This window comes from Drosophila subobscura, chromosome A (genome assembly GCF_008121235.1).
Source record: "Drosophila subobscura isolate 14011-0131.10 chromosome A, UCBerk_Dsub_1.0, whole genome shotgun sequence".
Lineage (NCBI taxonomy): Eukaryota > Metazoa > Arthropoda > Insecta > Diptera > Drosophilidae > Drosophila > Drosophila subobscura.
In genome coordinates this window covers 14,557,336-14,584,334 of record NC_048530.1, presented here as the reverse complement: position 1 = coordinate 14,584,334, position 26,999 = coordinate 14,557,336, and the positions used below count along the sequence as shown (strand labels likewise).

At 47.3% G+C, this 26,999-nt stretch overlaps 1 protein-coding gene and 1 non-coding gene across 3 annotated transcripts in view; both read right to left on the bottom strand.

Moving 5' to 3' along the window:
- Positions 1-862: 862 nt before the first annotated feature.
- LOC117892027 (loricrin) overlaps positions 863-26,999 on the bottom strand; it is an 84,275-nt gene continuing 58,138 nt past the window's right edge. The window contains exons 3-5 of one of the 2 annotated variants that reach the window (XM_034797975.1): positions 6,636-6,779; positions 5,991-6,179; positions 863-1,995 (exon numbers count right to left, since the gene is read on the bottom strand). In XM_034797975.1, coding sequence (XP_034653866.1) covers positions 1,037-1,995; positions 5,991-6,179; positions 6,636-6,723 — 1,236 coding nt within the window. In that variant the 5' untranslated portion in view covers positions 6,724-6,779 and the 3' untranslated portion in view covers positions 863-1,036. Of the gene's footprint in view, positions 1,996-4,503; positions 5,120-5,990; positions 6,180-6,635; positions 6,780-26,999 lie in introns of those variants that run through there. The other variant, XM_034798067.1, reaches the window with a different exon arrangement.
- Positions 23,759-23,832, bottom strand: Trnai-aau. Its single transcript has one exon. It is a non-coding gene; the product is annotated as a tRNA-Ile (tRNA).

Genomic DNA, 26,999 nt, shown 5'->3' with positions numbered 1-26,999 from the left:
ACGGATACGTACTAGCGCCACACGCATTTCAAGTGTGTGTGTGTGGCATGAATGAAACTTATGGTGCAACTTTTGTGTGCCAAACATACTCCAAACATTAGCCCACAGTTATGGCGCAACATCTATGGGAATTTTAGAGGTATGCACACATACCATGAAACCATTTAATACCTCCCACTCAAACATAGTTTTTCGGGTGTTTTTCTGATGATTTTCTTCGATGATTTTAGATCAATTTCGATAGCTTATCTATGAAATTCAAGAATTCGCCAACTAATTTCATTCAAGGTGCTCATGTTTTTCAAGCCTGTTCAATCGTGATCAACCATTTTCGTGCAAGTTGTTCAATCAGGTTTAATAATTTAGTTTCATTTTCATCATTTTCAGTACTTTCTCCGATTTTAATTGTAGCTTGAAATTCATCTGCAATTTCACTCGCATGTTTATTTATATTTTAATTAAAAAAAAAACCAATGGAATCCCAAATTGTGGATTCCGAAATACTTACCCTTGGTTCATATCCTTACCCATCCTTCGTTGCATCCAGCCATCCACAAATGATAATCGAATAAAAGACTCTCTTCAGTTTTGGCTTTCAATTCTTACGTATATGTATTATCATTCTCAATTTCAATTTCAGTTTGTCTCTAAGTATTTACAAATGAACTCCGAGTGGGTAGATTGGGGAGATTGGGGGGGCTTAGGCTTTCTTTTGCGCAAAGTACGGGGGGATACGAGGGGTTGTCTACGTTATTCGAATCGTTATTCGTTCTGCTGCTGATGCTCAAGTATTGGGGGTATATTCTTGTATATATATATGTATATGTATATGTATTTGTATAATCATCGTTACAGTTATGTATTTGTATATGTATATGTTACGCTTATGCTTGTGTATGTTTTGCAATATTGTTCAGTTAATTTCGTTGAAAAGTTATCCGTTTGATTAGATGCCATCCAAAAAGAAACAGAAATACACGAGTAGATACACAAGAAAGGAATTTCCACAGAGCAGATCCATCCATCGATCCTCGATCTATCCGTAGTAGTTGCCCGGGGCCTGGGTGGGATAGCTCTTGGGTCCGCCGGAGGAGGATGAGTCGCTGGCAGATCCCCCACGGGAGGAGGGATTCTCACTGAAGAGACCGCCAAAGTTCTTCGAGCTGAAGATGTCGCCTAGGCCACCTCCGCCGCCGCCGCCGCTGGAGCTGGCGCGATTGGCATTGCCGCCACCATTGAGGAGGCTGCCCAGGAAGCTGCTGGCACCGCCCGAAGAGCCACCGCCTGCATTGGCACCGCCGCCGGACAACACGGAGCCGAGCAGGCCGCCCAGGATGTTGCTGCCGCCGCCTCCAGACGAGCCGCCAGAAGCGCTGCCACCGCCATAGCCACCGCTGGGCTGGTAGCCACCGTTCGAGTTGGCAGCACCGCCGCCTGCACCGCCACCGCCAGCGCCTCCGCCCTGCAACTGCTTGGCGATCTGGCCTGCAATGATACCGGAAACCGCTTGACTCACCGCCGGATTCGAGAAGAAGTTGGAGAAGAAGCCGCCGCCCTGCTTGTCCTTGGGCTTTTGTCCGCCATCACCATTGTTCTCGTAGCCAGGTGCCGGCGGTGTGTAGCCGGGCCTCGGCTGATAGCCACCGGGTGCTGGCTGATAGCCGCCAGGTGCTGGCTGATATCCGCCATTGCCGCCGTTGTAGGGATTGTAGCCGCCGCCGCCGCCCTGCGGGGGCTGCTGTGGGTTGTAGCCGCCATAGGGATTGTAGGGTGCAGCACCACCACCACCACCACCATTGCCGCCAGACTGGGGGAGACTGGGATAGAGACTATGGCCGCCAGCCGAGAAGCCACCACCATATCCACCGCCACCATTTCCGTTGGAGCCGCCGCCGCCGCCGCCACCGTAGCCAGCGCCACCGCCCGCATCCGCATCCGGCAGCGGGGCACTTGGTGAATTCGGGGCATACGAGTTGTGGGTACTGCCGCTCACTTCTGGCAGAGGGCAGCGTGTGGTAGCGTAAGCAAGCAGTTCAAGCAGTGTGTATTTATCCAGTACGAGGGTTAGCCACAAAACAAAGCGCAAAGCGAAATGAAATTGAAAATAAACAAAAAAAAAACACAAAAGAGAACACAAAAGTGGATTAAGAAATGATTAAGAAGGATTACGGGTTGGATTAAACAGATAAAGCATTAGAGGAGGGCTGGGGCTGGGAGGACGGGGACGGGGACGGGGCTGATGGGACTTAGCTTAGCTTCGTTTTTTTTTTTTTGGTTTTTCTTAGATATTAATTTTGCTCTTAGTCGCACATTTCCATTTTGTTTTGGATTTTGATTATAGGTATTTGTTATCGATGTGTTAATCGATTAAAATCTACACAACTTTGAGTTTGTCTGTCAACGTTATCGTCTATCGTTCACGTCGCTCACTTACATTCTAATTAAGTCTTCTGCTGCCTTGCCTTTCCATTTAAATCATTATACATATATATTAAATATATATCTTTGACATACTTAAAGATACTTTTTGCAGAGTAGAGTATCTGTTTGTTTGTGTGTGTGTCCTGCTATATACAACCCGTCAGCTCTGTGTCTGTGTGTGTGTGTGTGTCTGTTGTCTGTGTGTCTATTGTCTGTAATTTTAGTTGTAGTTTAAGTTTAAGTTTAAGTGTTAATTGTAATTTTAATTGGTATTAGTAGTAAATACTTGCGAATACTTCATGTTTGTCTCTGTCTGTTTTCCCTTTTTGGTTTGTTTTCTGTGTTCTTTGGGGGGATTAGTATCTGTATTCCATGCCTCAGGTGTACACCTCTCTCTCCCGCTCAATAAAATGCCAGCCACTGTGTTAATACTGTTTTGAATGGTTCTGTTTGGTTTTTGGTTTGGTTTGGTTTGGGTTTTGCTTTTCTTTGCTTTGGTTCTTCTGCGGTACAGTTTCGTACTGCATTGAATGAGAAATGAAGTTTTGCGTGTATTTTTGTCTGTGTGTCTCTGTGTGTGTGTGTGTGTGTGTGTATGGGTGTGCACAAAACGGATAAACGGACGGAGTAAATATGCTCTTCGCTGACTCCTTTCAATACACAAAATGCAGAATTAACAGCTGCAGAAATCATTGTTATCAAAGCATCGACAAACTTTATCGATGTTCCCCTAGTACTACGCTTAGTACATATACTAAGATTGTGTGTGTGTGTGTGGCGCTTTTGTATCCTTAATCCCTGCCTCAATTTTATGTATTTTTGGCTTTGTGGTGTGTGTGTCAGTGTGTGTGTTTTTGTATATTTTCTCTGGCAGTTGGCTAGCAAATATAAATGTAAATGCATTTTAGTGACAGTTTTTGGTTTTGATTAGAGGTTTACATTTACGTTTACGTTTAAGTTAAGTTTCGAATTCGAATACACCTTAGAGCTCTAATTTCTTATTCTTTTTCACTTTTAAAATGCCATTTAAACTGCTTCAGTAATTAGTTGTTGGTTTCGTATTCGAATCGTTTGTATTTCGTATGACAAAAAAAAAAATAGCTTCTATTCGGGGGGCACTTGGTGCACCTTCCATTTCCCACTTCCCACTTCTCGTTCGTTCTCCTTTTATTTTATCTTCTTTTCTGTTATCATGTAGCTCGTTATGCATTTTGATTGACATGCGTATGTATTTGGTATCTACAACACTATATGTATTTGTTTTTGCGTATCTGTGCATACCACTAAGTATCTATGTATCTATGACTGCAGCGGTGGCCCGGCTAAAAATCCAGCACACAAATTGCGGGCTCTCGCTCTCCCCATCGCTATGGCGAGTCCATAGTCTGACCACAAATTCGTAACATCAACAAAAATGAAATTAACATCAACATCAGCAGCATCAAAGTCCAGCCCTGCTGGCAACTCTTGCCTCCTGCCTGGCATCCATGTGGCTGCCTGTATGCCTCTGTGTGTCTGTGTGTGTGTGTGTGTGTTAGAGAGAGGCCAGGCGGGCGCCTCCTTTCTGTCTAAGCTCGAAATTAAATTCCAATTTAATTGAGCTGCAAAAAAGAGCAGCTAGCAGCAGCAGCCTCTCCCGGAGGATCTGGCGGTTGACTGCTGCTCGAAACACACACAAACACACACAGAGAAATGAACTCGTGTGTCCAGTGAACCACCCTCTCCCACTGTTACTCCTTCTCTCTCTCTCTCTCCCTTTAGCTGGCTCTTCGTTCGGTTCTGCACAATATTAAATTGAAATTACGTATACGTGGTGCGGTACACACACAAAAACAGGCACTCAACATGAGGATGCCTGCTGCCTGCTGCCTGTTACTTGCCCCTTCTACGATTACAACTGAATCGTTGTTAAGGTGTTGTCTTAAATGCAACATCTCCAAGCGTTGCCACTGCCACTCGCTGCTGTCTGATGTCTTAAGCTTACCAAATTGAAGGAGAGAAAACTCAAAAGAAAAACCATAAATGGTGGGGCGGGGGTGGTGAGAAATACGAGAGAAACGAAAGAAGAAACAAAATGGATACTTGAACGAAAAGAAAGCGTTGCAAAATGTTTGTTTATTCTTTTAAGATTCAGCATTTCGGGGATGATCGTCATCGTCGTCGTCATCTTCGTGGTCGTCGTCGTCACTGCTGCCACATTTTGCCGCTGTCGCTTCCGCTTCGTCTTCATCTGCCGTTGGGATTACATATTACGTTCGTGTGACAGCGGCGAGCAGCAGTCCCACAAGCAGTGCCGCCCCGAGGGTGGCCGGAGCCAGGCCCGACTTGGAGCCCGCCGCTGCTGATGGATGCGCCTGGGTCTGGCGATTGTAGGGATTCTGCTGATTCTGATTCTGGTACTGTGGCGGCGGCTTGTTGAACATGTTCGCGTTCGAGTGCTGGCTCTGGTAGCCCTGATAGTTGCTGCCGTAGGGGGCAAGGCCGCCGCCGCCGCCGCCCAGGATGCCCAGCGTGGAGCTGGGCAGCCCGACGCCGGCGCCAATGCCGACGTTGCCACCGCCGTTGCCGCCATTGGGCGGGCCGCCCGTTCCAGAGGGACTGCCGCCATAGAACGGTATCTGGCCGAATACGAAGGGTGGATTGTACGGGTTCACAGGCTGCAGGCCGTGCATGGGATATCCGGGATTGAGGACGCTACCTGGATGATTGGGTTGGGGAAACTGTTGAAACGAGGGCGCTGACGTTGGCGAATTGTAGGGAAATATGGGCATATTGGGTATGACTGGCATGTGGTGCTGGGCCCCAAAAACATAGTGCGGATCCACAACGCCCGTGGATGAGGCGCCGGCAGCCCCCTCTGCATTCTGTCCGCCGCCATTACCGCCATTACCGCCGTTACCGCCGTGACCGCCATTGTGCTGCATTTGCATCTGCATCTGTTGCTGGTGATGCTGATGGTGATTGTTGCCACCGCCACCGCCGTTGCCGTTGCCATTCCCATTCCCATGGTGGCTCTGGCCCGTGTATGTGTTTAGCGTGGGATTCGATGAGGCGGGTGCAAAGATGTTGTTCTCGGGTCCAGTGTTCAGACTTGATCCTTTTGTGATGCGGCATTAGTAGGCATTAGGAGGCAGAAGGAGGCACATGATTGTGTGTGGGAAGGGGGCAGAAATGGAGACAGAGATAGAGGGAGCATATGGGTTTAAGGGTTAGTTATGCCTGTTGCATGATATGATTGTTGCATGCTGCCACAAGACGCGCACTGGCTGTGAAATGAGGCGATGAATGAGCGAGCGAGCGAGCGTATGATTGATTGATTGATTGAGTGATTGATCGTTTGGCAAAAGCTCTCACGTATGTGTGTGTGTGTGTTTGTGTGTGTAAAATAAAAATACACAAAACGAAATTTTCAAGTTTTTTTCATTTCCTTTTTTGCCCCACTCCAATCTGCGATATTTTCCCGCCGCACAAAAGCGAAATGATAAACAGGGACAGGGCAGGCAGGGGACGGGTCTTGGGGTCATGGGGCCGAGGGGTTGTGCCCTGGGGCAAAATAATAAAATAAATACCTGACGGATTAACAGAGGGCGCTGCTGCCTGGTTCGTGCTGGAACTGGAGCTGGAGCCAGTGCGGCGCTTGCAGGTCGGATAGCTGCCGCAGTCCTTGCCGTCCCTCTGGTTGTAGCTGCACGAATCGCTGGTGATGATGCACTCCTCAGTGGGCAGACATCCAATGTCCCCGCATCCGCGTCCATACTCTACAGTATGCGAAGCAAGTTCGTTCGTGGTTCGGAGGGTGCATTCGAGGTGCATTTCAATTGGGGTTTTGGTTTTTCATTACGTTGGGGGGTCATTGTCATTCATTGTGTGGTGTTCATTGGTGTGTGTGTGTGTGTGTGTGGGGAAATCCAGTCGAAATTATACGAAAAAAGATAATAAAATTAAAAGATTCACTAGAGAGCGAGAGGTTCTAGGGGTTCTAGAGGTTCGCGAGACTCTAGGGCTCTAGAGGTTTCTGGTCTGTTGCTCTTTGGATCGAATGATGGTTCAATGATGGGAGAGGGTGAATGAATTCATGAAGTACATTTTCGATATTTAAATTTGACAGATCTCTTTCTTCTGGGAACAACAAAAATAAAAAGCACCGCGAGATGCAATCGCATTGGAGGGGAATGCGATTGCATCGTCGCGATGGCAACGTCACGTATACGTACTGGAGTATGCGTCCACGCTGTTGAGGACCATCAGGGCGAGGAGTGGAAGCCACAGCATCATCCTCTTGCTCATCGATGCCACGCCCATAGCTGAAGATATAGGACTGATGTGGACTGAGTGTTGTGCCTTGTGTGGGTTTTGCTCTGCAAACAATTCGAAAAGAAAGAAAAGTCAATTGTGAGATAGGTACATGGCCATGCTTTGAGTATATAAATGTCTGCCGTTCCAACTCCTTTCGAGACGGCAGACATGTCCTCGTATTATTATTTATATGTTGCAGCAATCCCTCTCCCTCTCTGGCTCTGTCTCTGTCTATGTATCTCTGTGCAGAGTGCAGACAGACGGCGGGGACCCTTTTGGCAGCAGCCAAGTTTATTTATCACATTGACAGCTTGCTCAAGTTCATTGCGGTTTATACTCGTATGCGTCACAGAGACACACCAAAAGATACAGATACAAAAACAAGAAAAGGCAGTCAGACAGCAGCAGCAGCAGCAGCGGCAGCGACCGACCAAATGGCGTCGCATATGTTTGGCTCCTATTCGTTGGCCCGCCCACAAAAGTGCGGCAAATGTCAAAGCCATCGAAAACTTTGTATGGGAAAACTCTAAAGAAATACGCAGTGACAGGGTGCAGAGGTGATGATGGACTTTGGACCAAAACCCATGTGGTGCAGTGCTAACAAGATTCTATTGGCTGTATTTTACGTGGATGCAGATTCGAATCCAGTTTAAGAGCTCTCCTGGTTTCCTTCCAATTACTCGCTCATTGGAAATTGGTATTCGTTGCGTGCATTATTTACAAGTAAGTAAATAAATCGACAATTTTATTATTAAATCCCAAACTTATACACTTATATCTTCATTGCTTTCGGATCGATTAAAGAGGGTTAAAAAACAGCCAATGAAAATGAATGCTCGGCTGTCATCTTGTGAAACCTCCAGTCATGCCACCTGATGGTGCCACTCCATCATCCATTCTCCCCACACCACGAACCTCAAAATGCCTTAATCAATTGCAAAAAAAAAAATGAGGAAACAGAAAAAAGGGAAAGAATTTATTCAGCATTTCAGTAGGCAAACAATTTCCAAGAACTTTTTCATAATTTCCTAGGCCACTGATCCACTCGAGTGCCTGTCCGTTCGCCTTTCCTCTCCTATTCCCTATTCCCTACGACTGCCAGCGCCACCTCCCACTCAATATTTGCATATTCAAATTTTTGCAAATGACTTGGCAACTTTTCCAGGGGCTTGGGGGCTGGTTTGGTTCGGTTGGGTAGAAAATGTTGCTTAGCCCGAAGGAAATTAATTTAACAGAATTTGGTGGAGTATTTTTGTGTTTGCCTTTTTTTGTTGGGTCTTTTGATTAATTTTGAATTGCGCTTAAAGATTTTTGTCATTCTTTTGCCGGAAATGGAGAGGGGGAGATATGGGAGGGAAAGGCGTTCGATTGCACGGCAAATGAAAACGCATAAATTCGTTTCCAGTCTATGATTTGTGTCTTGCTTCATTTGTCTCCCACCCTCCAGGGAGAGGACACGAAAAACGAGACACGAAATGACACTGAAATGTGTGTGTGCGTGTGTGTGTGCCTGTGTGTGTGCGTGTGTGTGGGCCCTGACTTTATACTCCGTTGCGTATTGCCCACTAAAGGGTATAATAGCGGGGGGGAAACATTGAAAAACGCAGATTTGTGTTGGCAAAGCAGGTTGAATCACAAGCATGATAGCAAGCAGTGGATAAGCAGTGCAGGTAAGCAGTTAAAGCAAGCAGAAATCACACCCATGGCTGGCTGGCTTCAAGCAATTTCAAGCAGTGATCGTCCGAAAAGAAAAGCTTACCGCCGCTTTCCAGGGAAAAATCACTGTCTAAGCCCCCGTTGTGACTGGGCTCCACCACAACTCAACTGGACTGGTCCCGCTCGTCCCTCTCTCTCTGTCCGGCTATCCATCCGTCTGCCCATCTGTCTAACTGTCCGCCTGTCGCTCTGTCCGTGCATTGGTCTGTGCGCAGTGGCCACGTCCCGGCCGTTGGCCGTCGGTCGGCGGAAGCCAAAAGTGGAAATGCATGATAAATGACACAAGGTTTGGGATCCCGGTTTTTTTTTTGTAGCTCTCCCTCAAACTTTTTATATGCCCCGTGCTGTGTTTGTAAGGGAGGGGCGTGGGCCCATGAAGAACGAGCGCGGCAAGAAATACAACAACAAGGATTCTAGGGCAGCAAGAGGAGGAGTGGAGAGAGGAGAAGGCTATGAAGAAAGTGAGAGAGAAGGAGTGACGGGGGGTCTATCCTTAGGGTCTAGCGGGGGGTTACAGCATGAAAATTGTGAAACGATGACGTCGTAAATGTTTTGTTGCAACATTTTTCTGTTGTAAGCAAAAAAAACAGCAACAAGAAACTGGTAGAAGGCCCCCACAGAGAGAGAGAGAGAGAGACAGAGAGGGAGAGAAGTAAGAAAGATGAAGTAAAAACACAGCAAAGCAAACTGTCCGCGAAACGGAAGCGCAAATAAAACAACTGCAAAGGGGTGTTCATCCAAGCAGTGCACAGGGCGCGGTCGGGGAGCAGTGCGGAGTGGGGAGCGATGTTGTGGCATTTTTATTTTTCGGAGCTGAAGAACCGAGCGCGAAAAAACACCAAAAATACGTGCCACAGCGAATGCACTGAATGCGCTTCATACATGCAAATCGAAGGGGAGAGGAGATCGCTCAAGAGGAAACGCAACACTCGCACCATCCATGAAACAATCGGGCCTAAACGATGGATAACATATTATAACAATTATTTGATTTACTTTATGCCTAAAATTGTTATACAAAATCATGAATAATGAGAAATTCGCACTGGGAGGCTGCTTGCTTTGACACTGCTTATCCCCTCCATCGATCTGCGCTGCACTGCCACTACAAGCACTGCTTGCGGAAGTACATTTCATGTTTGGGAAAGTGTATGCCCTTATTCAGATAGCATTCGCGGAACAGTATTTTAATGGCCATGGCCATTTGCTTGTACCTCCTGTAGGGTGCAAACACTGGCGCTGCCATACAGCGAGTCGTAGATCCTCGCAAGCAGCCAGCCCGCTTGCAGGAGTATCGTAGCCCACCCGTAACTGACACCCGGATAACCGGAATGGCAGACCAGACCCAAGCCCCAACACGAAAGCAAGCAGCAAGCAGCGAGCGAACGAGCGAACGCAAAAGGCATAAACCGAAAATTCACACTTGGTTACTTCCTTCATGACTTTGGGATATTATTGTGGTTTATGTTAGTGCCAGTCACTAGTGTGCCCGGCGGCTGTCCAACCACGCCTTCCCCTGCCGCTGCCGCTGCCGCTGCCACTCTGCCACTCTGCCACACTGTGCCCCTCCCTGGGGAGAGCAGCCTGCCTTCTGGCTGATGCCTGACTCTCGCGGGTCGGGCTCTGTGATGTACGACTCCATGAAATGCGATATATTCATGTTAAATTATTTTGCAGAGGCAGAGCAATGGGAAAGAGAAATGGGGCTGGTGTGGAAGCCAAAGAGAAGAAGCAAGTGACAACTGTCTGCGGAAGACAGAGAGACAGAAAGAAAGAGAGTCAGAGAGAGAGAGAGAGAAATCAGAGAGCGAGAGCCACTGACTTTCCATCTATCCCCCCGCCTCTGCACAAAGCCAGAGATAGAGAGAGCAAAAGACAAGAGCCGCAAAGTCAAGAGACACAGAGAGAGGAAGTGCAAACAGACAGGCGGGAAGTGGGCAGGGGCCAGGGGGCAGAGGCGATAGAAGAGTGCAAAAGTTTGGCGCCAGTTTCGAAATTGCAATTGCAATTGAACAAACAATTAAAACTTTTAAATATTGTGACAGCATTTTTCCAGTTAATTGCACAGGCACAAGCGAACGAAGGAATGAGCGAGCGAGCGAGCAGCAGCTGCAGGACTGCAGGACTGCCTGCCTGCCTCTTCCTCCAACAATTCATTCATTCGTGCATTCATTTATTCCACCATTCATTCATTCATTCATTCATTACTTCCAATTCATTTCGAAAAACTTGTCCCTCCGGCAGGGCAGGGCAGCTTGCCCTTTTGGCATTCCCCAAATAGAGGTGCAAAAAAAAGCGAACTTCCTTTTCTCCTGCTCTCTGTTCTTATGCACTGCGAAAAACCTAGGAAAATCAACTGGAAAATACCTGGAAAAATGTTGCAAGAGCTCAGCGTAGTTTTCAGCAGATTTCAATGCCAAAAAAGAGTCTGACTTTTCCCTTCAAATGATCCTACAATAAGGGAGCTGCTCTCTTCTTTCGCTCAGTGCTTGTGCGGCAGCTGTTGCCGTTGCCATTGCCATTGCCGTTGCAGTTGCAACAGCACCAAAACTGACAAACTGACAACCATTTGTCATTAGCCGTGGGGGCCGTTCGTTGCACGAAGCAGGCTCGCCCCCTCACAGGAGGAGCAGGAGTGGCCGTAGGATCGACTTTAATTAGCGAATGGCGCGTTGTGTCGCGTCCCGTCGCATCGCCAGAGCTTTGCTGATTTTTCAAAATTTATTTCGGGGTTCCTGCAAACACCCACACACCGCCACACACACACATACCTACACACATTTGTGACAACATTTCTGGCTTATTAAATTCCTCGCTCGTTAGAGAAAAAACTGTCCAAAATGGGAAAACCTAAAAGGTACGCTCGAGACTCGCCAACAAAAATGTCAATTTGCGGCATGCGGGAGATGGAGAGTCCCAGTCCCAGTCCCAGTCCCACTCCCCAGTCCCGAGTCCCTAGTCCGCAGGCAAACAGCGGATGGAAGGAAAAACGACTGAAGAGTAGAGGAAAATCTTTTTGTAAGGCAGTTAATTAAAAACTTCACATAAAGAGCACAGGCCATGGTCGTGGGGGATCGTGGGGGTCATGTGTGTGTGTGCGATGAAAATGTGACAAAAGGCCCCTTGGCTCCTGTTTTGCTCTGTGCCCTCGTCCATTCGATGGAAGTTTCCGGACTGCAGCTACGTATAATTAAAAGTCGGCGGGAGAGGCAGCAGCAGCCTCCCGAAAATTCACACTGCAAAAGCTTTGCCGTTCTTTTCGGTGGGGTGCAGATTTTTACCATGGGGCAAAGGGCGCCGCACCGCATTTACGCATTCAATTAACGTAAAATCATATCGATGGTGGGGCTTAGGCGGCATGCCACCGAATGATGCATGGGTTTGCCTTTGGCCCAAAGCGTGCTCGCTCTGTCTTGAAGGAGCCATGGCAAGGACATGGCACCTGTCCGGACAGACAGACGGGCAGGCAGTCATCTCTCACTCTGATGGGTTGATGATTGATTTCGTTAATTTAGTTGAGCAGAAGAGCGGCAGCAGCAGCAGCAGGAGTGCCATGAAAAATGCATGAAAGAAGAGAAAGCAGAGAGAGCGGAGAAAGGAGCAAAAGCGAAGATAATCTAATGGTTGGCCATCAACTGAGCAAGCAGCTGCTGCGGCAATCGAGCACTCGTTTCATTTAACGTCTTGGCCCATTGAATGGAAACTGGTGAAACGAACGCCTCGGGACAAACTGCTATTCCTCCACCACCAATCATACACCTTACTAAGAGCATCGACTGAAGCTTGATCCAAAAGTGTGCCACAAAATGAGCGCAAAATTCGGAGGGGAAACGTAAATGTAAATGCCCAACAGAGTAGAGTGCCAGAAGCTAAATCCACGAGTTGGAAGATCATTCTTTTGGTGCACTCAAAACTATTCATTAGGCCATTCAGTCATTCACTCTCTTCCGATTCAATCACTGGATCTCTCTTCGCTCTCGAGCATTGCCCCTCCACTGCCACGCCTTTGTGGCTTTGGCTTACTTTATTTTGTATTATTTTCTTGTTTCCAGTTGAACTTTCCGTGCTGTGTCCCGCCTCTTAGCTCCATCGAGCTGGGGGGCTTGGGTGCGGTACGGGAAAAACTAGCAAGTGGCAAGTGGGTGCCTGGGTGCCTGGGTGCCTCGGTGCCTGGGTGGCGCTCTCTCGCTCGCTTAACCCTCGAGTGGTTTCTCGTAACGGCGGTGGTAGTGCTGGCTCCATGGCGGAATGGAATGTTACTTATTTATGTCGCTTCTGTTTTTGTTCCTCTTGTTTGTTGCACTTGTTATTTGTTGTACTTATTAGCAGTACATAAGGATAACTATCAGCCGGAGGGGGTACTTGTACGCGCCGTCCCATTAATTCAGGCAGCTCCTGTTCCCTGCATTTCACGCTGTTCCCCGCCACCTCCTGCTCCTTGCTCCTGTTTATGCCTCTGCTGTGCTCTCATCTTTTTGCCAGTTCGGAAGTCCAGCTAAAGTTTCCTTGGTAATAAAGTTTCCTTCAGTCTGAGTCCTTTTTTGTCCATCCTTTCGCTTAAATGTGCCTTGCAGGGTGGCAGTGGCAGTGTGGGAGAAGCTGGACCTTGTTTTGTAATCATTTCATTTCTTAGTCAAAGCAGCAGCCAAACGCAAAGCAACGCCACAGAGGCGGAAGTTATTATTTCCAAGGCAACAAGCCAGGAATTTCCATAGCGAGAGAGAGGGAGAGAGGGAAAAGCACAGAGTGTATGGGTGTGAGGTGTATGGGTGGGGGTGTGGAGAAAACAATTTGTGTGAAATGCAAAAGTTTTAAATTGCAGTTGGAGCGAGAGTTTTTCTCGTTTTTTTTATATAAATTATATGACTGACTGTCCCGAAGTCCGCTAACGATGCAGTGGATCCAACCCCGCCCAATCCCCGCTCGTTGGCTAATTGCTGATTGCCACCCTGATCCGCCTGCCACATCTTGCACCCCATCAAAGCGAGATCCTTGTGAGTGTCATAAGCTAAAACGAGAGACAACCGAACGAGAGGTTTCTCTCGCTCGCTCTCTTCCTGTCAGGAGGTTCTTCTCGGGTTGCATGTTTATTGATGGAACCCCTTGAACCCTAGGATCTTGATGCTGCTTCTCCCTCATTCGATCCGTTGGCTAACAAGTTGCCTTTGCCTGTAATCCACTTAAGTTGTTGCCATCCAGTCGTCCAGCTTCGTTGCTGTGCGCCCTGCCCTCGCCCTTGCCCTATCCCTCTCCCATTGATGTTGCTGTTGCTGTTTCTGTTGTGCATCGGCATTCCACCAGATGCTTTGGCTGTTGAATCTTTTGTACTGCTGGCTGCTGGCAGAAGGCTGGCAGGATGCAGGCATTGCGATTTGCATAATGTCACACGAAAGGAAAAGGGCAAAGGGAAAGGGGACAACAACAGCAGCAGGAAGAACACTTGAGTGCACCATGGGACAATGGACAATGGGCTGGACTCTGGACTCTGGACTCTCGACTCCTCCTCTTCGAATCCTTGCTGCATGCTGCATGTTGCTTATATTTTATGGCATTTTATTTACTAATAAAGTGCTTATAAAGTTGAACTGAGCTGAACGCACGGTCGAATGTCGACATAAATCACACAAATGCCACAAAGGGAAAACTCATGGCAAAAGCGCCTCAATTAAAGCGTCGGAAAATGTCACTCCCACTCTCTACGTCCACAGGCCACCGCCCTCTTATAATTATCAATGGAATTTCCCTTCACTCCCGCCGATAATCTCAGAGCTTGATTTAATTTATTACCGCCGCTTTTCGAGAATTTAATTGAAACCCAAAATTGAAATCGGAAATATTTAATGCTACGTGTCGTGCCACACACTTTGCTGGCATGCCCTCCACACACACACACACCCTGCCACACCCCCTTGGTGTTTCGGTTTCAGCCCCATCTGTGGCTGCGTTTTGGCTCAAAATTTAATCAAGCGCCAAAATGTGACAAAAGCGAGAAACTAAACAGAGAAACGAGAGCCAAAGCGACAAAAGGATATAATAAAGGATACATACATAAGTATGCATTCATTGTGTGTGTGTGTGTGTGTGTGTGTGTGTGTGTTGTGTGTGTGCATGTATTAGATGGTGTGTTAAGGCCAGCCCACAAAAATTAATTAAGTTTGAGGATAACTGTCAACGCTGCTGCTTTCCTGCTTACCTTTTCTTCTCTCTTTCTTCCCATCCCAGCCCAACCCACTCGATTGCTCCTTCTCCTCTTCTTGCAACCTCTCAGGGTATACCAAACACAAAGGATGCATAACACATAAATACTACATCGCGTAGATAGACAGAGAGTGAAATATATTCCCAATTCCCTAGCAATTGCCAATAGTCTGCCAAGTAAAAAGTTATATTAAATTCCATAGATCTCATGAGACTTTCGCGATCTCTCAGAATCTAGGCAACTAAGAGGCCTTGCCATACCATAAAGTCTGGAAAAATGAAAGGAAATAGACTGATCTTTAAGAAATACTATCAAAGGAATACCATAAGGATCCAAAGATGTAGAAAGTCTCGACTGCTGATTATTCTCAGACAAAAATATGGTTGCAAGTCTGCTAAAAACTCTGTTCTCTTCCCAAAATTAGGGTATTCCCCTGCTCGAATTCGACTTTCACTTTGGGAATTGACTTCTCAAATTGAATTTTCTGCAGCGTGTATGTTACGTTTGCTTTTCTGTAAAACATTTTACCGGCTTGTGGCAGCAGCAACAGCAGCAGCCGCCATTTTGGGCAGCTGCCTGTGCATTTTCCGTGTGTGTGCGGATGGATTTCCTTGTGCTTTTCCTGTGCATTTTTCAGCCATCACCACCTGGTGATTTAATAACCGCATCGTGTGCTGCAAATTTGCGGTTTGAATGGCTGCTAACTTTATTTTATGATAAGTTTATAATGCTTTTGCACCCCCCGCACACACCCTCGAGCCATTCCCTAAAACACAGACACAGACAGGAAATTGGCAGTTGCAAAAGCACAAAAGCAGAAAAGTCAAATCATAAAACGCCAAAACCCTTGTGGCTGGCAGCTTCTCGCTTATGCAGAGTGTCTGTCCGTTGCTGTTGGAAAAGTTGTTAAAAAATCTACTGGAAATTCAGCAAGCCAAAGGTAAAAGAAAATCATATTCTAAGTTTGTTTGTCTTTTAAGCCGCGTGGCTGATGAGCCACAAGCAAAGCTTTTCTGTCCTGCTTTGTAGCACCCATTTTTTGGTGGGTGTGGATAGGTCTTGGGTGGGTTCCTCCGCCTCCTCCTTCGCCTTCGCTTTTGCCACTCTGTGGCTAGACAAACATCAAGTGAAAATTTTCAATTTTCTATGCAAAACTGCGACACAGCTCGATAGTCACGCACGCCATAAAGCGAAAGGCAGCCAAAAGGAAAGTCGAAGCAGCAGAAAGCAGCAAGCAGCGAGGGGTGGGCGGAAATGATGATGTTGCTGCCACCACCCACACCGACATGGAACTGATTTTGTTTGCCCGATAGGCGACAAAAAGTCAAATTGTGGCAGCCAATTAACAGCACTGGCAATACCCCAGGGGGCAGCAGCAGCAGCGTGGGTAGGCCTGGGGGGACGTGCCACAGGGCAGGGACTGGCACTGGCACTGGGACTGGCAGTGGGACGGGTACGTGGCAGGCACTTGGAGGCAGCTAAGAAACAAGCGCCACCAGCAAGTCAAACAAAAACGGTCCAAAGTGCACACAGGACGTAGAACACTGGAGATGGTCGTGGGGGAGATGGACAACAGGGCACAGCACAGGGACAGAGGGACAGCAGGACAGAGACATGACCCAGGCGCAAGGGTTAAAGTCATGTGCAGCCCTGAACAGTGGCACAAAATCACAAAAATCACAATGAATATCCTCGGAATGAAGCACGAATCCAAGCCAAGACATTAATGGCCATGGATGCTTGCTGTATCCATTTGCTTATGGGAAATTCAAACATCTCTTTGCGGTGAACTTCTGAGTGGTAAGATCCCTTCTATTCATCACGAGTTTCTGTCATTTTCCCATCAGAGTTTTCCACAGTGCATTTGTGTGTGTGCTGTGTTTGCGATTGTGTTTATGAGCGTGTGCGTCCTTCGTCCTTCGTCCTTCGTGCTGGAACGTCTTTGAGAATGAGCTCGTTTATAAAGTTGACAAAAGGCGTTCCACCCCGTCCGATAATCATCTGACAGTTTTGCGCTATCAGCGACAAGACAGCAGAACACACAGGAAACCAGAAAGATATACCGAAAAGAAGATAAACACAGAAAGAGAAAGAGAGAAAGCAGATGGAGAAAGCAAAGTGGAGAAGTCCATACGGAGGAGAGTTTCTTTCCTGTTCGACACTTTTCGCTTTTGTCAGCACACAAGAGGCAAGAAAAGATTTCCCTCCCATTGCCAATAGATGACTAAGGGGAAAGCTGCTGCTCTCGGCAGGGTTTTTGTGTGGGGGAAATGCATAGACGAAAACGAAGAGTGGGAAAGGGATAAGAACTGAGAAGAGAGAGGCAGCCCAAAGGGAACGGACCCGCTCTGTGTGACCCGCTAATGAGCAGCCGCCAAAGCCGCAGAAAAAACTGCGACTCTGCGCTCTCCCTCTCGCTTGCTTTCTTTGCGAGTTTGTCCCTCTGCCTATCTGTCGCTGGCGTCCCTTTCGCCTCTCCTTTCAGAAATAGGCACAAGGCCAGGCCAAAGGAGAGGTCCTGCAGCTCATTAAAAACAAGAGAAAAATAAAACCCCAAAGCGCAGCAGAAAGTGCAGCAAGCAGCGTGCAGCGTGCAACAGCACAATGAAATGTGGAAAACAACGGAACACGAAACGCGAAACAATAACAAAGGCTGGAAAACAGAAATTGAAAACTAGGCTGCCACCCAAAAAGAGCGACAGAGAGAGATAGAGAGGAGAAGGAGAAAATGGGAGCACAAAAGGGAAAAGTATGAAGCAGAAAGGAGAAAGTGAGATGCAAAAGTCAAAACAATTGAAATGGAAATTAGTTGGTGCAAAATCAGGGAAAACCTGGGCAAAAACTCTGGCATTTAAATCGGAACATAATTAGGAAGGGAAGAGATATTGATGCAGATATTCCCTTACTATTTCCAAAGACAATCTTCGATTTCTCTGACCAATTCTCTGATGTTCTGATACTGTGCAGCGCAAAGGAGACTGCTGCCAGGAGTGCCATCTGTCAATCAACATTCGAGACAGACACAATCCAGCCAGCCAGCCAGCCAGCCAGCACACACTCGCAAAATGCAACTTCTACCCTGCAGGGCCCTGCAAGGAGACTGCACAAGTGTGGCTGGTAGTCCTTTGGGGTGGACTTTCTCGTGGATCCTTGCTTCATCCTCCACTGGGAACGGTACAACAGAGAAATCACTCTCGTGGCATGCCCCATTTGCACACATTCATTAATAGGTCAAAACCTGGCAGGGATCCCATTCCCAGTGCTGCTGCTGCTGCTGCCAGTGACACTTTTCGGGGGTTTCGGGCGCCTGTTGCCTGATTAAGAACTTTGGGTTAAATGGAAATCTAGAGAAGAGCAAGCAGCCAGCCAGGCAGCAGAAGAAAAAAAAACGAAAGCAGAGCAAAAGAGCAAAGCCTGGAATTTAATTTGCACAAAAAGCAAACAGAAAGATGGAAGATGGAAACAAAACAAATATGAAGAAGCAGCAGAGAGTGGGAACGGCAGTGGGGATGCTCAAAAAGAGCATCAACTCATACGAATATATGTATCTGTATCTGTATCTTTCAGTCAACAGCAGCAGCAGGCAGTCCCACAGTTTGGTTCTGTCATACAAAAGGACATGCAGCCAGTCCCCGTCTGCGTCTCCGCCTCCGTCTGTCTCCATCTCCTTCCTTGCAGCATCCACAGCGTTGCAATTAAATGAACGTTGCACAAAAGTATGCAATGCAAATGGCGCACACAGCGAGAGACATGATGCTAAAAATTAAACAGAGACGTCGACGACGACGACAACGACGACGACGACGAGTTGTCGTCCAATTTGAAGAGGCAGGCGGAGTCCTGTGCTTTTCCATCACCGATTCTTAGCAGCAGTTCAGTGGGGATAGAGAGAGAAAGAGAGAGCGGGAGGGGGAAGGTGGTATGCCACACGTGCAGACATAAAAGCGGCAGGCAAGACCTGCAGCTACGTGCACTTAACACCTGCCATGCCCCGAATGCCTCTTCAATCTCTAGACTGTCCTGCTGCCACTGCCACTGCCAGCCATCACACTATTCCCCCTTCCTGCTGCCCATCCGGCCCCTCCTGCTCCTCTTCCTCTCATGAATCGGTGAGTGTGTGGCAATTGCAATTGAAAGTGATAATTTCATTGCATCATCCGCACAAACACACACAAAGAGAAAGCAGTGCGAGAGAGAGAGAGAGAGAGATGAGCAAGGAGCGACGCCCGCATTCAGCCTTCTGCCAGTCATCCTCACAATCGTTCTCCTCCTCCCACCCCAACTCTACCACACAGCACCCTTTCCTTCCATCCCACATAAAGAGGTGGGTTTGTACACATATCCTTTTCTCCTGCTTCTACTTTCCTGTTATCTGAGAGCACCTCCATGTCCATGGGCCAGTTATGCACAGACGGACACACACAGCGGACACACGGGACACGAATGTGAGAGTGTGTGTGCAATATTACACTGTGAGAAATTAATGGTAGGGAAGAAGACAGAAAATATGTGGAAGATCGCTGAATCCCTCCGTGAAATGTAAGTAAAAGTTTACCAAAAATATTCTAAAAATGTGAAAACAAATGCACAGATATGAAAGATACTAAAAGTGAACTTAAAATATATGAAAATTATTATTCATTCAGCGATTTCCCTCAGTGCCTGACTCAGTTGTGTGCCATGACAGTTGGGGGAGGGCACAAATCAGGTTAAACCTACGACAAGGACAGCGCTGGAGTTGGGCGTTGGGAGTTGGGTGTTGGGTGGTGGCAGGCAGATGGGAGCGACTGTATGGCGAGTGTGGATTGAAGGGAAATGCAAACCAAAGCCAAACCAATTGGGTCATAATTGCTTTACGGGCGCCAAACGCAAATGAGTCGTAAGCAGCAGCAGGACGAAGAATGAAGCCAGTAGCATCTGGGACGAAGACAAGGGCGAAACGTGGTGCTTGCTGGTTGCTGATTTCTGTGAGTGTTGCACGACTGACGGTTGAGTGTGTGAAGGTGCAGCAAGCAGGGTGCATGTGCGGGTGTCCGTGTGGGCGGTGGTGCATGACTTTGTCATGCTCCATGTAAAACGATTGCTGGCAGAGGACCGACTATGGAATATAACCTGTCGATTTGGATGCCGCATTGAGTTTGTCGTTCAAGAGGGAGGTTCCAGAATGGACGGGTGGATCGCATCTGCCGTATTTGTAATGTTATGCCAGACAGGCAATACGACTCGCACAAATCTAATTATCAAATGGAATAAGTATCGAGCATCGACCACGCAATGTGGGTGCAGCCAGCGTCCCCAGCTAACAAAAGGAATGCTGAAAGGAAAATCTACCTAATGGCATATTTAATGTACATTGTGATGAATTGTACAAGGGGGGGTTCCACCAATGTACTAGAAATACTACAAAATACATACCAAAAATATGTACATACATAAATGCATATACATATGTACATACATATGTATGTATGCATATGAATATGTATTCCATATGTACATCGATTATAGCCTCTAATTGCTTCTCAGAAAATACTGTAAATACCTGAAATACCAACGACTGTTGCCACACCAAAACCCCCTCTAGAGCCCCATGCCACAACCGCCTGTTTTATCGTCGAACGTAATCATCGTTTTGGGGGCACATGTGCCCGGGCCCATGCCCCAAAGGAAATTCTCGGAACCGCACGCTGCACTCATCATTAGTCGGTTTGAGTTACGAGTGTATTCCCCACCCCACAAATCATTCACTCATTCATTCATTCAGTCATTCATTCAGTCATTCATTCAGCATTCAGCGAGTGCAAATATTTGCCTTCTAAGCTCTAGTGGAGGGGGCGGGCGGGGGTTTCGGGTGATGGAAAGGAAAAACGGAAACAAATGGAAAATCAAAAAGGAAACAAGTAAAAATTATTGCGGCTCCTGCTCCTGCTTCTGTGGCGTCGTCGCTCGTTAATTTGTTATTTGATGTGAGCTCTAAGCACACATAACCCACGTCCCCGCAGGTCCCACTGGCAACCATCCACCTACACAGCTGCCACACACAGTCCACAGCCCACAGCCCACAGCCCACTTCTACACACCCCACCAGCCATCAGGCATCAGGCATCAGCCACCAGCCACTGGGGCACACTCAGTCATTCGTTAGAGTCGACTCCAAAACACGAGGAAGAGGAAGCGGACGCGGACGCGGACGACGATGACGCAACGACGACAACGACGACGACGGCGACGCACTTAATGAGCCCCGTGCGGCCAACATGTTAATCCATCCAGGACTCTGCTCTGCTCCAGGACTCCCATGGACACCTCCTACTCACACTGCAGTCAGCGTCAGGCAACAGACGATTGCCGTGGCCCGCCGGCTTCTGCTACCGCCGCAGTGTATTTGTTTCGGTGGGGCATGGTCGTGGCGGTGGCCCACGGTGGCATGCGAATGCATTTTTGTGCTTTAATTGCCCCCGGCGTTGGTGGAGAGCGAGAGGCGAGCGACGAGAGAAGGGGAATCCCCAATGCCCGCAAGGATTTAGCTGCAGTTTTTCTTTCATATATATTTCACGCTCATTTATCGGTGGAGGACTGAGGATTAGGAGGATTGCAACTGGAGCTGTGTGGCATGAAGTGCTGTGCGGCACGAAGTGGGAAGCCAACGCTGGCCAACGCCACATAAATCAAGAAGCTGACGAGGCGTCAATGGCAGGCGGCGACGTCCAGTCGAGTTGCCACTTCATACCCATAAAAGAAAAACGGCGCACGAATGGCGGATAGGGCAGGGGCATGGTGGATGGGGGCAGAAGTGTTGCAACAACAGCTTAGCGATGCTGGCACGATGCTTTTCGTGGCATAACAAATTATAAACGAAAACTTTTCAGAAATAATTAGAAAATAAGAAATAAAACAGAAGCTAAGCGACGCTTTGCCGGGAGAGCGACTAAACTAAAACTCTTTAATCAATTCTCGTAAAGTTCTGCCTTTTGCCGTGCCCCTTTGATGCACAAACAACAACTCTGATGTAATTAGGTCTACAAAATGGGCTTGGGGTTCCACATTAAATATTAAAGGAAATTGAGTTTGGTTGATTTTGCCATTTTGTTGCTTTTCTAAAGACAAAAGTTGGGCCAGCAAAAAACTACTGGCCACTGGACGATAACAACAATGAAAATGGTGGCAGAATGGGAGCAGGATAGTGGTAGCCACTGGCCATGAGCCATGAGCCATGAGCCAAGAGACCGGCATCGGCCATCGGGCCATCAGACATCAGGCAGACCCTGTCGGCCATGTCGTTGCCGTTGTGCCGTTGTGCCGTTGGCCAGTGTGTCGTCATGGCCCTCTGTTAGATCGCTCTTTGGGGTAAAATAAATTACCATAATTTAAGCGTAATTCAGTGCCACAGTCAGTGGCACAGCCAGTGGCAAACCCACACACACGCAGACACACTCTTTGGCGTGGGCGGAACCCTAAAACTGGTACTGGACTTAGTCCTGTGGCGACTTTTGTCGCTATGCCGTCGTCTTCTTGTCTAAGTGGACATGAAACATGCACGACGGTCCAGCAGACCAGCGGACCGGCGGACTGGCCCATGATTTGTTACGAGTGTGTGTCGCGTCTCTGTCTTTATATTTTTGCATTTTTTTTGTTGTGTTCTTTGCCCCTTTGGTTAAAGGTCCTGGAAAAAGGGGCATATTCAATTTGGCAATTGATTTATGCCCCCCTTTGACTTGCTAATGAGGCTATGCCCCGTCTCCTTATCTTCCAGTGTGGCTTAGCAGCGGAGGATGTTGGTTTTCTTCGGGAGAGCATTTGCCCGTCCAGTCGAAACGTATGAGATTTTTGTCTAGGACAAATGTCCGAGCGTGTTTCAGCTAAGCTTTTTGATAAACTGCCTGCCATGGTCGCCTCTCCTCTGCTCCCCACTCTTAGGAGTCTGCTCAAACGTTTAGGGTTCTGCCCAGGAACGGATGGGTAGGGATGGGCATGGATGGGAGCAGCACAACCAGACCAGAACCAGAATCAGACAGGCAGAAGGAAAGAGGCAGCAGGCAGGCGGCAGGAGGCAGGGAGGGATTGAGAGATCGAAAGATTGGAAGGACGAGGCCGAGTACGAGTACGAGGAGTACAAGGCTAATAAAGTTCAATAGCCAAGGCGACGCCTGCCTAAATGTGCGCACAGCTCATTTGATGCACATTATCGTGGCGGGTCCTTTGATTCCTCCTCTGCAGAAGGCCGGCCGAGCACTTTAGTAGTTTTTTTTTTTGCCATCGACTTTTCATTTTGAATGTTTGCCAAAAAAGAGGGAGATGAGAGGCTTCGCTTCAGCCATCTCTCCGCATGGAGGGAAAATGAAAACATTTACAACCCACACAGTGACCTGTCGCCTTCGAGGCATTGGGTTGAGGGGGATGGGTTGGGTATGAGTGAACTATGACCCAAGAAAAATATGTTCATGTTGTTTTCTGGCTTCTGGCGGGACTGACGGCGCCTGCAAATTGGTTGCCATGAATCGAGTTCGAAGGGAACTCGAAGGGAATTGAATGGTGAATGAAATGGCATGGAATCGAATCGAATTGAATCGAAATGAATTGGATGGAGTGGCCATACCCCACCCCCCACCACAAAAAAAGAGAGAGCAAAGCCAATCATCCTGATGATGATGATGATGCGGATGTTGTGGATGTTGCGGATGTTGGAACCGTGGGAGGGAGGGGGATGATGTCCGGTCCTTTTTTCATGAATGAAATGTCAATTCAATTTCCAAAGAAATCCCAAAATAGCAGCAGGCTACGTATCCCATTAATATGTTACAAAATTAGTTCCAAGGCAGAAACGATGACCAAAGGAATCAAAAGCGCTGCTGCATGACGCGCGATGGAGATCAACTTAACTTTAGTTCGTGGTTCTTGCGATTTATTTGCTTTGCGTTCGAATTTTTAGTATTCGTATCCTAAAGTAGAGGTTTTGGGTATTCGGTTTTCGGAATCTTCAAAATCTTTCAGGAAACATAAGATATTTCTGCTAATTCTGCATAAAAGGCTGTGCTGTAATGCTCTGAACATGCACAAGTGTGAAAAAAGATAAACATAAAGTGTGAAAAAAACTAGAAAAAAACTAAAAATAAAATAAAATTCAGTTGGCCCATGGGGGGATCGAACCCGCGGCCTTCGCGTTATTAGCACGACGCTCTAACCAGCTGAGCTAATGGGCCTGATCCCTTCCTAGTAGCTAAAGGGCAAATCGAATTAGAGTCGTCTTCTGCCGCGCTCAGGTGTAAAAATAGATTAGCCATGCGTGAATTATCGCCAAAAACTCGTGCGATCTCTCTCTTTCTGAAAGCAAGCAATACGCTGCAGCCGAAACGGTGACGTCGCCGAGCTTGGGGCTCGTTATCGTGGCTGCTCGCGTTGCTGCTCGTGTCGCTGCTCTACTCAAAGCACGGGGAACATCGTACCGGAAATATTCACATACTTTTAACACAATGACCACCCGTTCCCATGTTCCACATACGCCCCTCTGCAGTACCTTCATTCTTCTCTTCCTCTCACTCCCGCTAATGACTGAAAACCCACTACAAAAAACAACAACAACAACAACAACGAAGAAAAAGAAGAAGAAAGAGAAGAGAAGAGCGAGCGAGCTGCTTCCAAGTCATTTTGCACATTTCCTTGACATTTCATTTTTTTTCCCGAGCATATTCCCTGCATTCTTTGCGCTCTTTTCCCGTGTTTTTTTTATATTTTTTGTTCAAGCTTTTCATTTGCTGCGCTGCGTATGGAACGTGTCTATTGTTGTGTCTGCCAAATGAGGCGGCGGCATCCAGGAAGCAGTGGAACGGCCTGCACCTTTGTCCATTCTCTCTGGGCTGGGCTGGCTGTCCATCCGTCAGTCTCACATTCTGTTTATCCTCTCCCTCTCCCTCTCCCTCTCTCTCTCTCTCTCTCTGTCTATGTCCGTCTCTTCCGACTGTCCCTCTGTCTGTTTCTGTCTGTTCATTAGAGCGTTGCTTAATTAGTGCCCAGCTTTGTTTTTCTACAAACTTCCACTTCCTCTTTAGCATCCGCATTCCCACAGCAGACACTGCGAAATCTCTGACAGTGTTACCACAACTTCTTATTATTTCCTTTCTTTCAGCCCATTAAGTATGCCATTCACGCATACTTTCAGCCGACACCATGTGGCCATCCAAAGATTGCAGGTTCGAGCCCTGTCGCGGTCGGAAAGTATCAATTTGTTTTTGCTTTTTTTTCCGTTTATGATTATCCATGATCCTTTTCTTTTCTTATTAAAATACTTCAGCTATCTGGGGTAGCTTCTGGTTGGGCATTCCTGCACTTTGGCATTCCTTGACACATTCAACATCATTACTCAATTTGTGGCAATTAATTTCCATGCCAACAGCTAAATTTCCCCACTCCCCCAACTCTACATTCTACATTCTCCATTATCCAATCTCTCGCTCTTTATTCTCTGTCGTCCTTGTTTACGGGTGACAGCCGTCTGCTAGTTTTGATGCAGGTTGACGATATCTACAGTATCTACGGTGTCTACGGTGTCTACGGGGTGGGGTGTCCGTCCCGTGATAATGATATAACGATAATGACGATGGTGGCACTGCTAGTGCCAGAGAGAGAGAGAGAGAGAGAGAGGGAGAGAGTGAGAGATAGAGAGGGACCCTAATTAATTTCTTTAGCTTTTGTCTGCAGTTATTTGCCGCATATGCAACACGGTGGGGGAGAGGGATGGTTGGGGGCAACAACGGGGCCACCAGGTGAGAGGTGGACACATTTCAAAACTTATTTTTGTGAAGGAGAAACTTTTTACGAGCCAAAAACGAAAATGTTTTTGCTTCTGCGAAAAGTTTTCGGGGGGCCATAACCTCAATTATATGCAAGGAAGCTCATTGTCTGCTCTCTCTCTCTCTCTCTCTCTCGCTCTTTCTATCTCTCTTGCACTCTTCACTCTGTCTCTTGCTTTTCCTGTTCGCCCTTTTTTTGGGCCAACTTTTCGATAAGCGTTTAATTGCTGGCCGAGGACATCACCTCCTTCCACCACTCACTCTCTCAGCGAAATGCGGAGACAGAGGCAGAGCAAGAGTCAGAGAGAAAGAGAGCGTGAGGAGGGGGAAGTACAGCAGGGAAACCACTGCTGGTGTATGCGTTGGACAATTTTCGAACCGGATGTTAAATGTCAGAGCCTCTTGTCGTTTGGCAATTTATAAGCGACAGGCCGCTGTCAGGGGCCAACAAATTGATGCTTCAACCCCGTGGCCGAATGTCCGGTTGTTCGATTGTCCGATCGGATTGCAAAACATTTTACGGCCATAAGTGATGGCAAATCATTGTGGAAATTTCCCTAATTATTTCCAAGCGATATTCGCAATAGACGTAGACAGGAGCAGAGAGAGAGAGAGAGATTATCCCTCAATCCTCCGTGGTGAGCATCTTTTATGCTAACGCATTTAAATATGTATATTTGTCATTCCGGTAATCCAATGAAGCGGAGACCGCCTGTCAGCCAACCATTAATTCTCCCCTCATGGCATTATGATTACGCGCTTTTTTTTTTGGTTGGGTGGGCGGTGGGTTCGCTCTGCCACTCGGAAAATGAAATGTTTTGTCAACTTTTGTCGGAGCTGCCTGAAAGCAGCGAGCGAGAGCGTCAAAAGGCGTTGGGCAAACAGAGAGACAAAACGAGCAAACAAACAAACAAACAAACAAATACGCAAACAAACAAACAAAAATTGACGCAATTTCTACTGCAATATGAAAAAGTTTTCCCTCCTTATATTTTCAGCACTCTTTTTTTTGTGTGTTTTTTATGCTGCTGCTGCTCTGAAGCAGTGCTTCCGTCGACAGTCGAGGCTGTAATTTGCATTTGTAATCAAAAAGTTGCACATAAACTTTGTTTTATGCTCATTTTCCTTTCGCTACGTCACGTGTGTGTGTGTGTCTGGGTGTGTGTGTGCCTGTGAGCGTGTGGAAAAGCACAGTTCTCGCTGTGTGTGCAAAGCCTCCTCCGGTTGCTAAGACATGAAAGCACGATGACAGAGCAGCGGAGACAGAAGACAAAGTCTCATCATAATTTTTCCTAATTTCAAATTATTTCCATTAGAAGAAGTGATGGCTGAAGCGAACAAAAACGCCCGGAAAGGGAAGGGAAGGGCAGGGACAGGGAAGAGTTGGCGGAGGCGGTGGCATGACCCTATGATATATGATTCTCTCTGTGTGTGTCTTTTACGAGCTTCAGAACAATGTAAAGACCTGTACGGCCATTAAAAATCGAAGTACATACAAAATTTATATAAGTTGTGCAATATGTACAATATGTAAATACATATGTATTTACATATGAAAGAAGTCTACATAAAACTGTTAA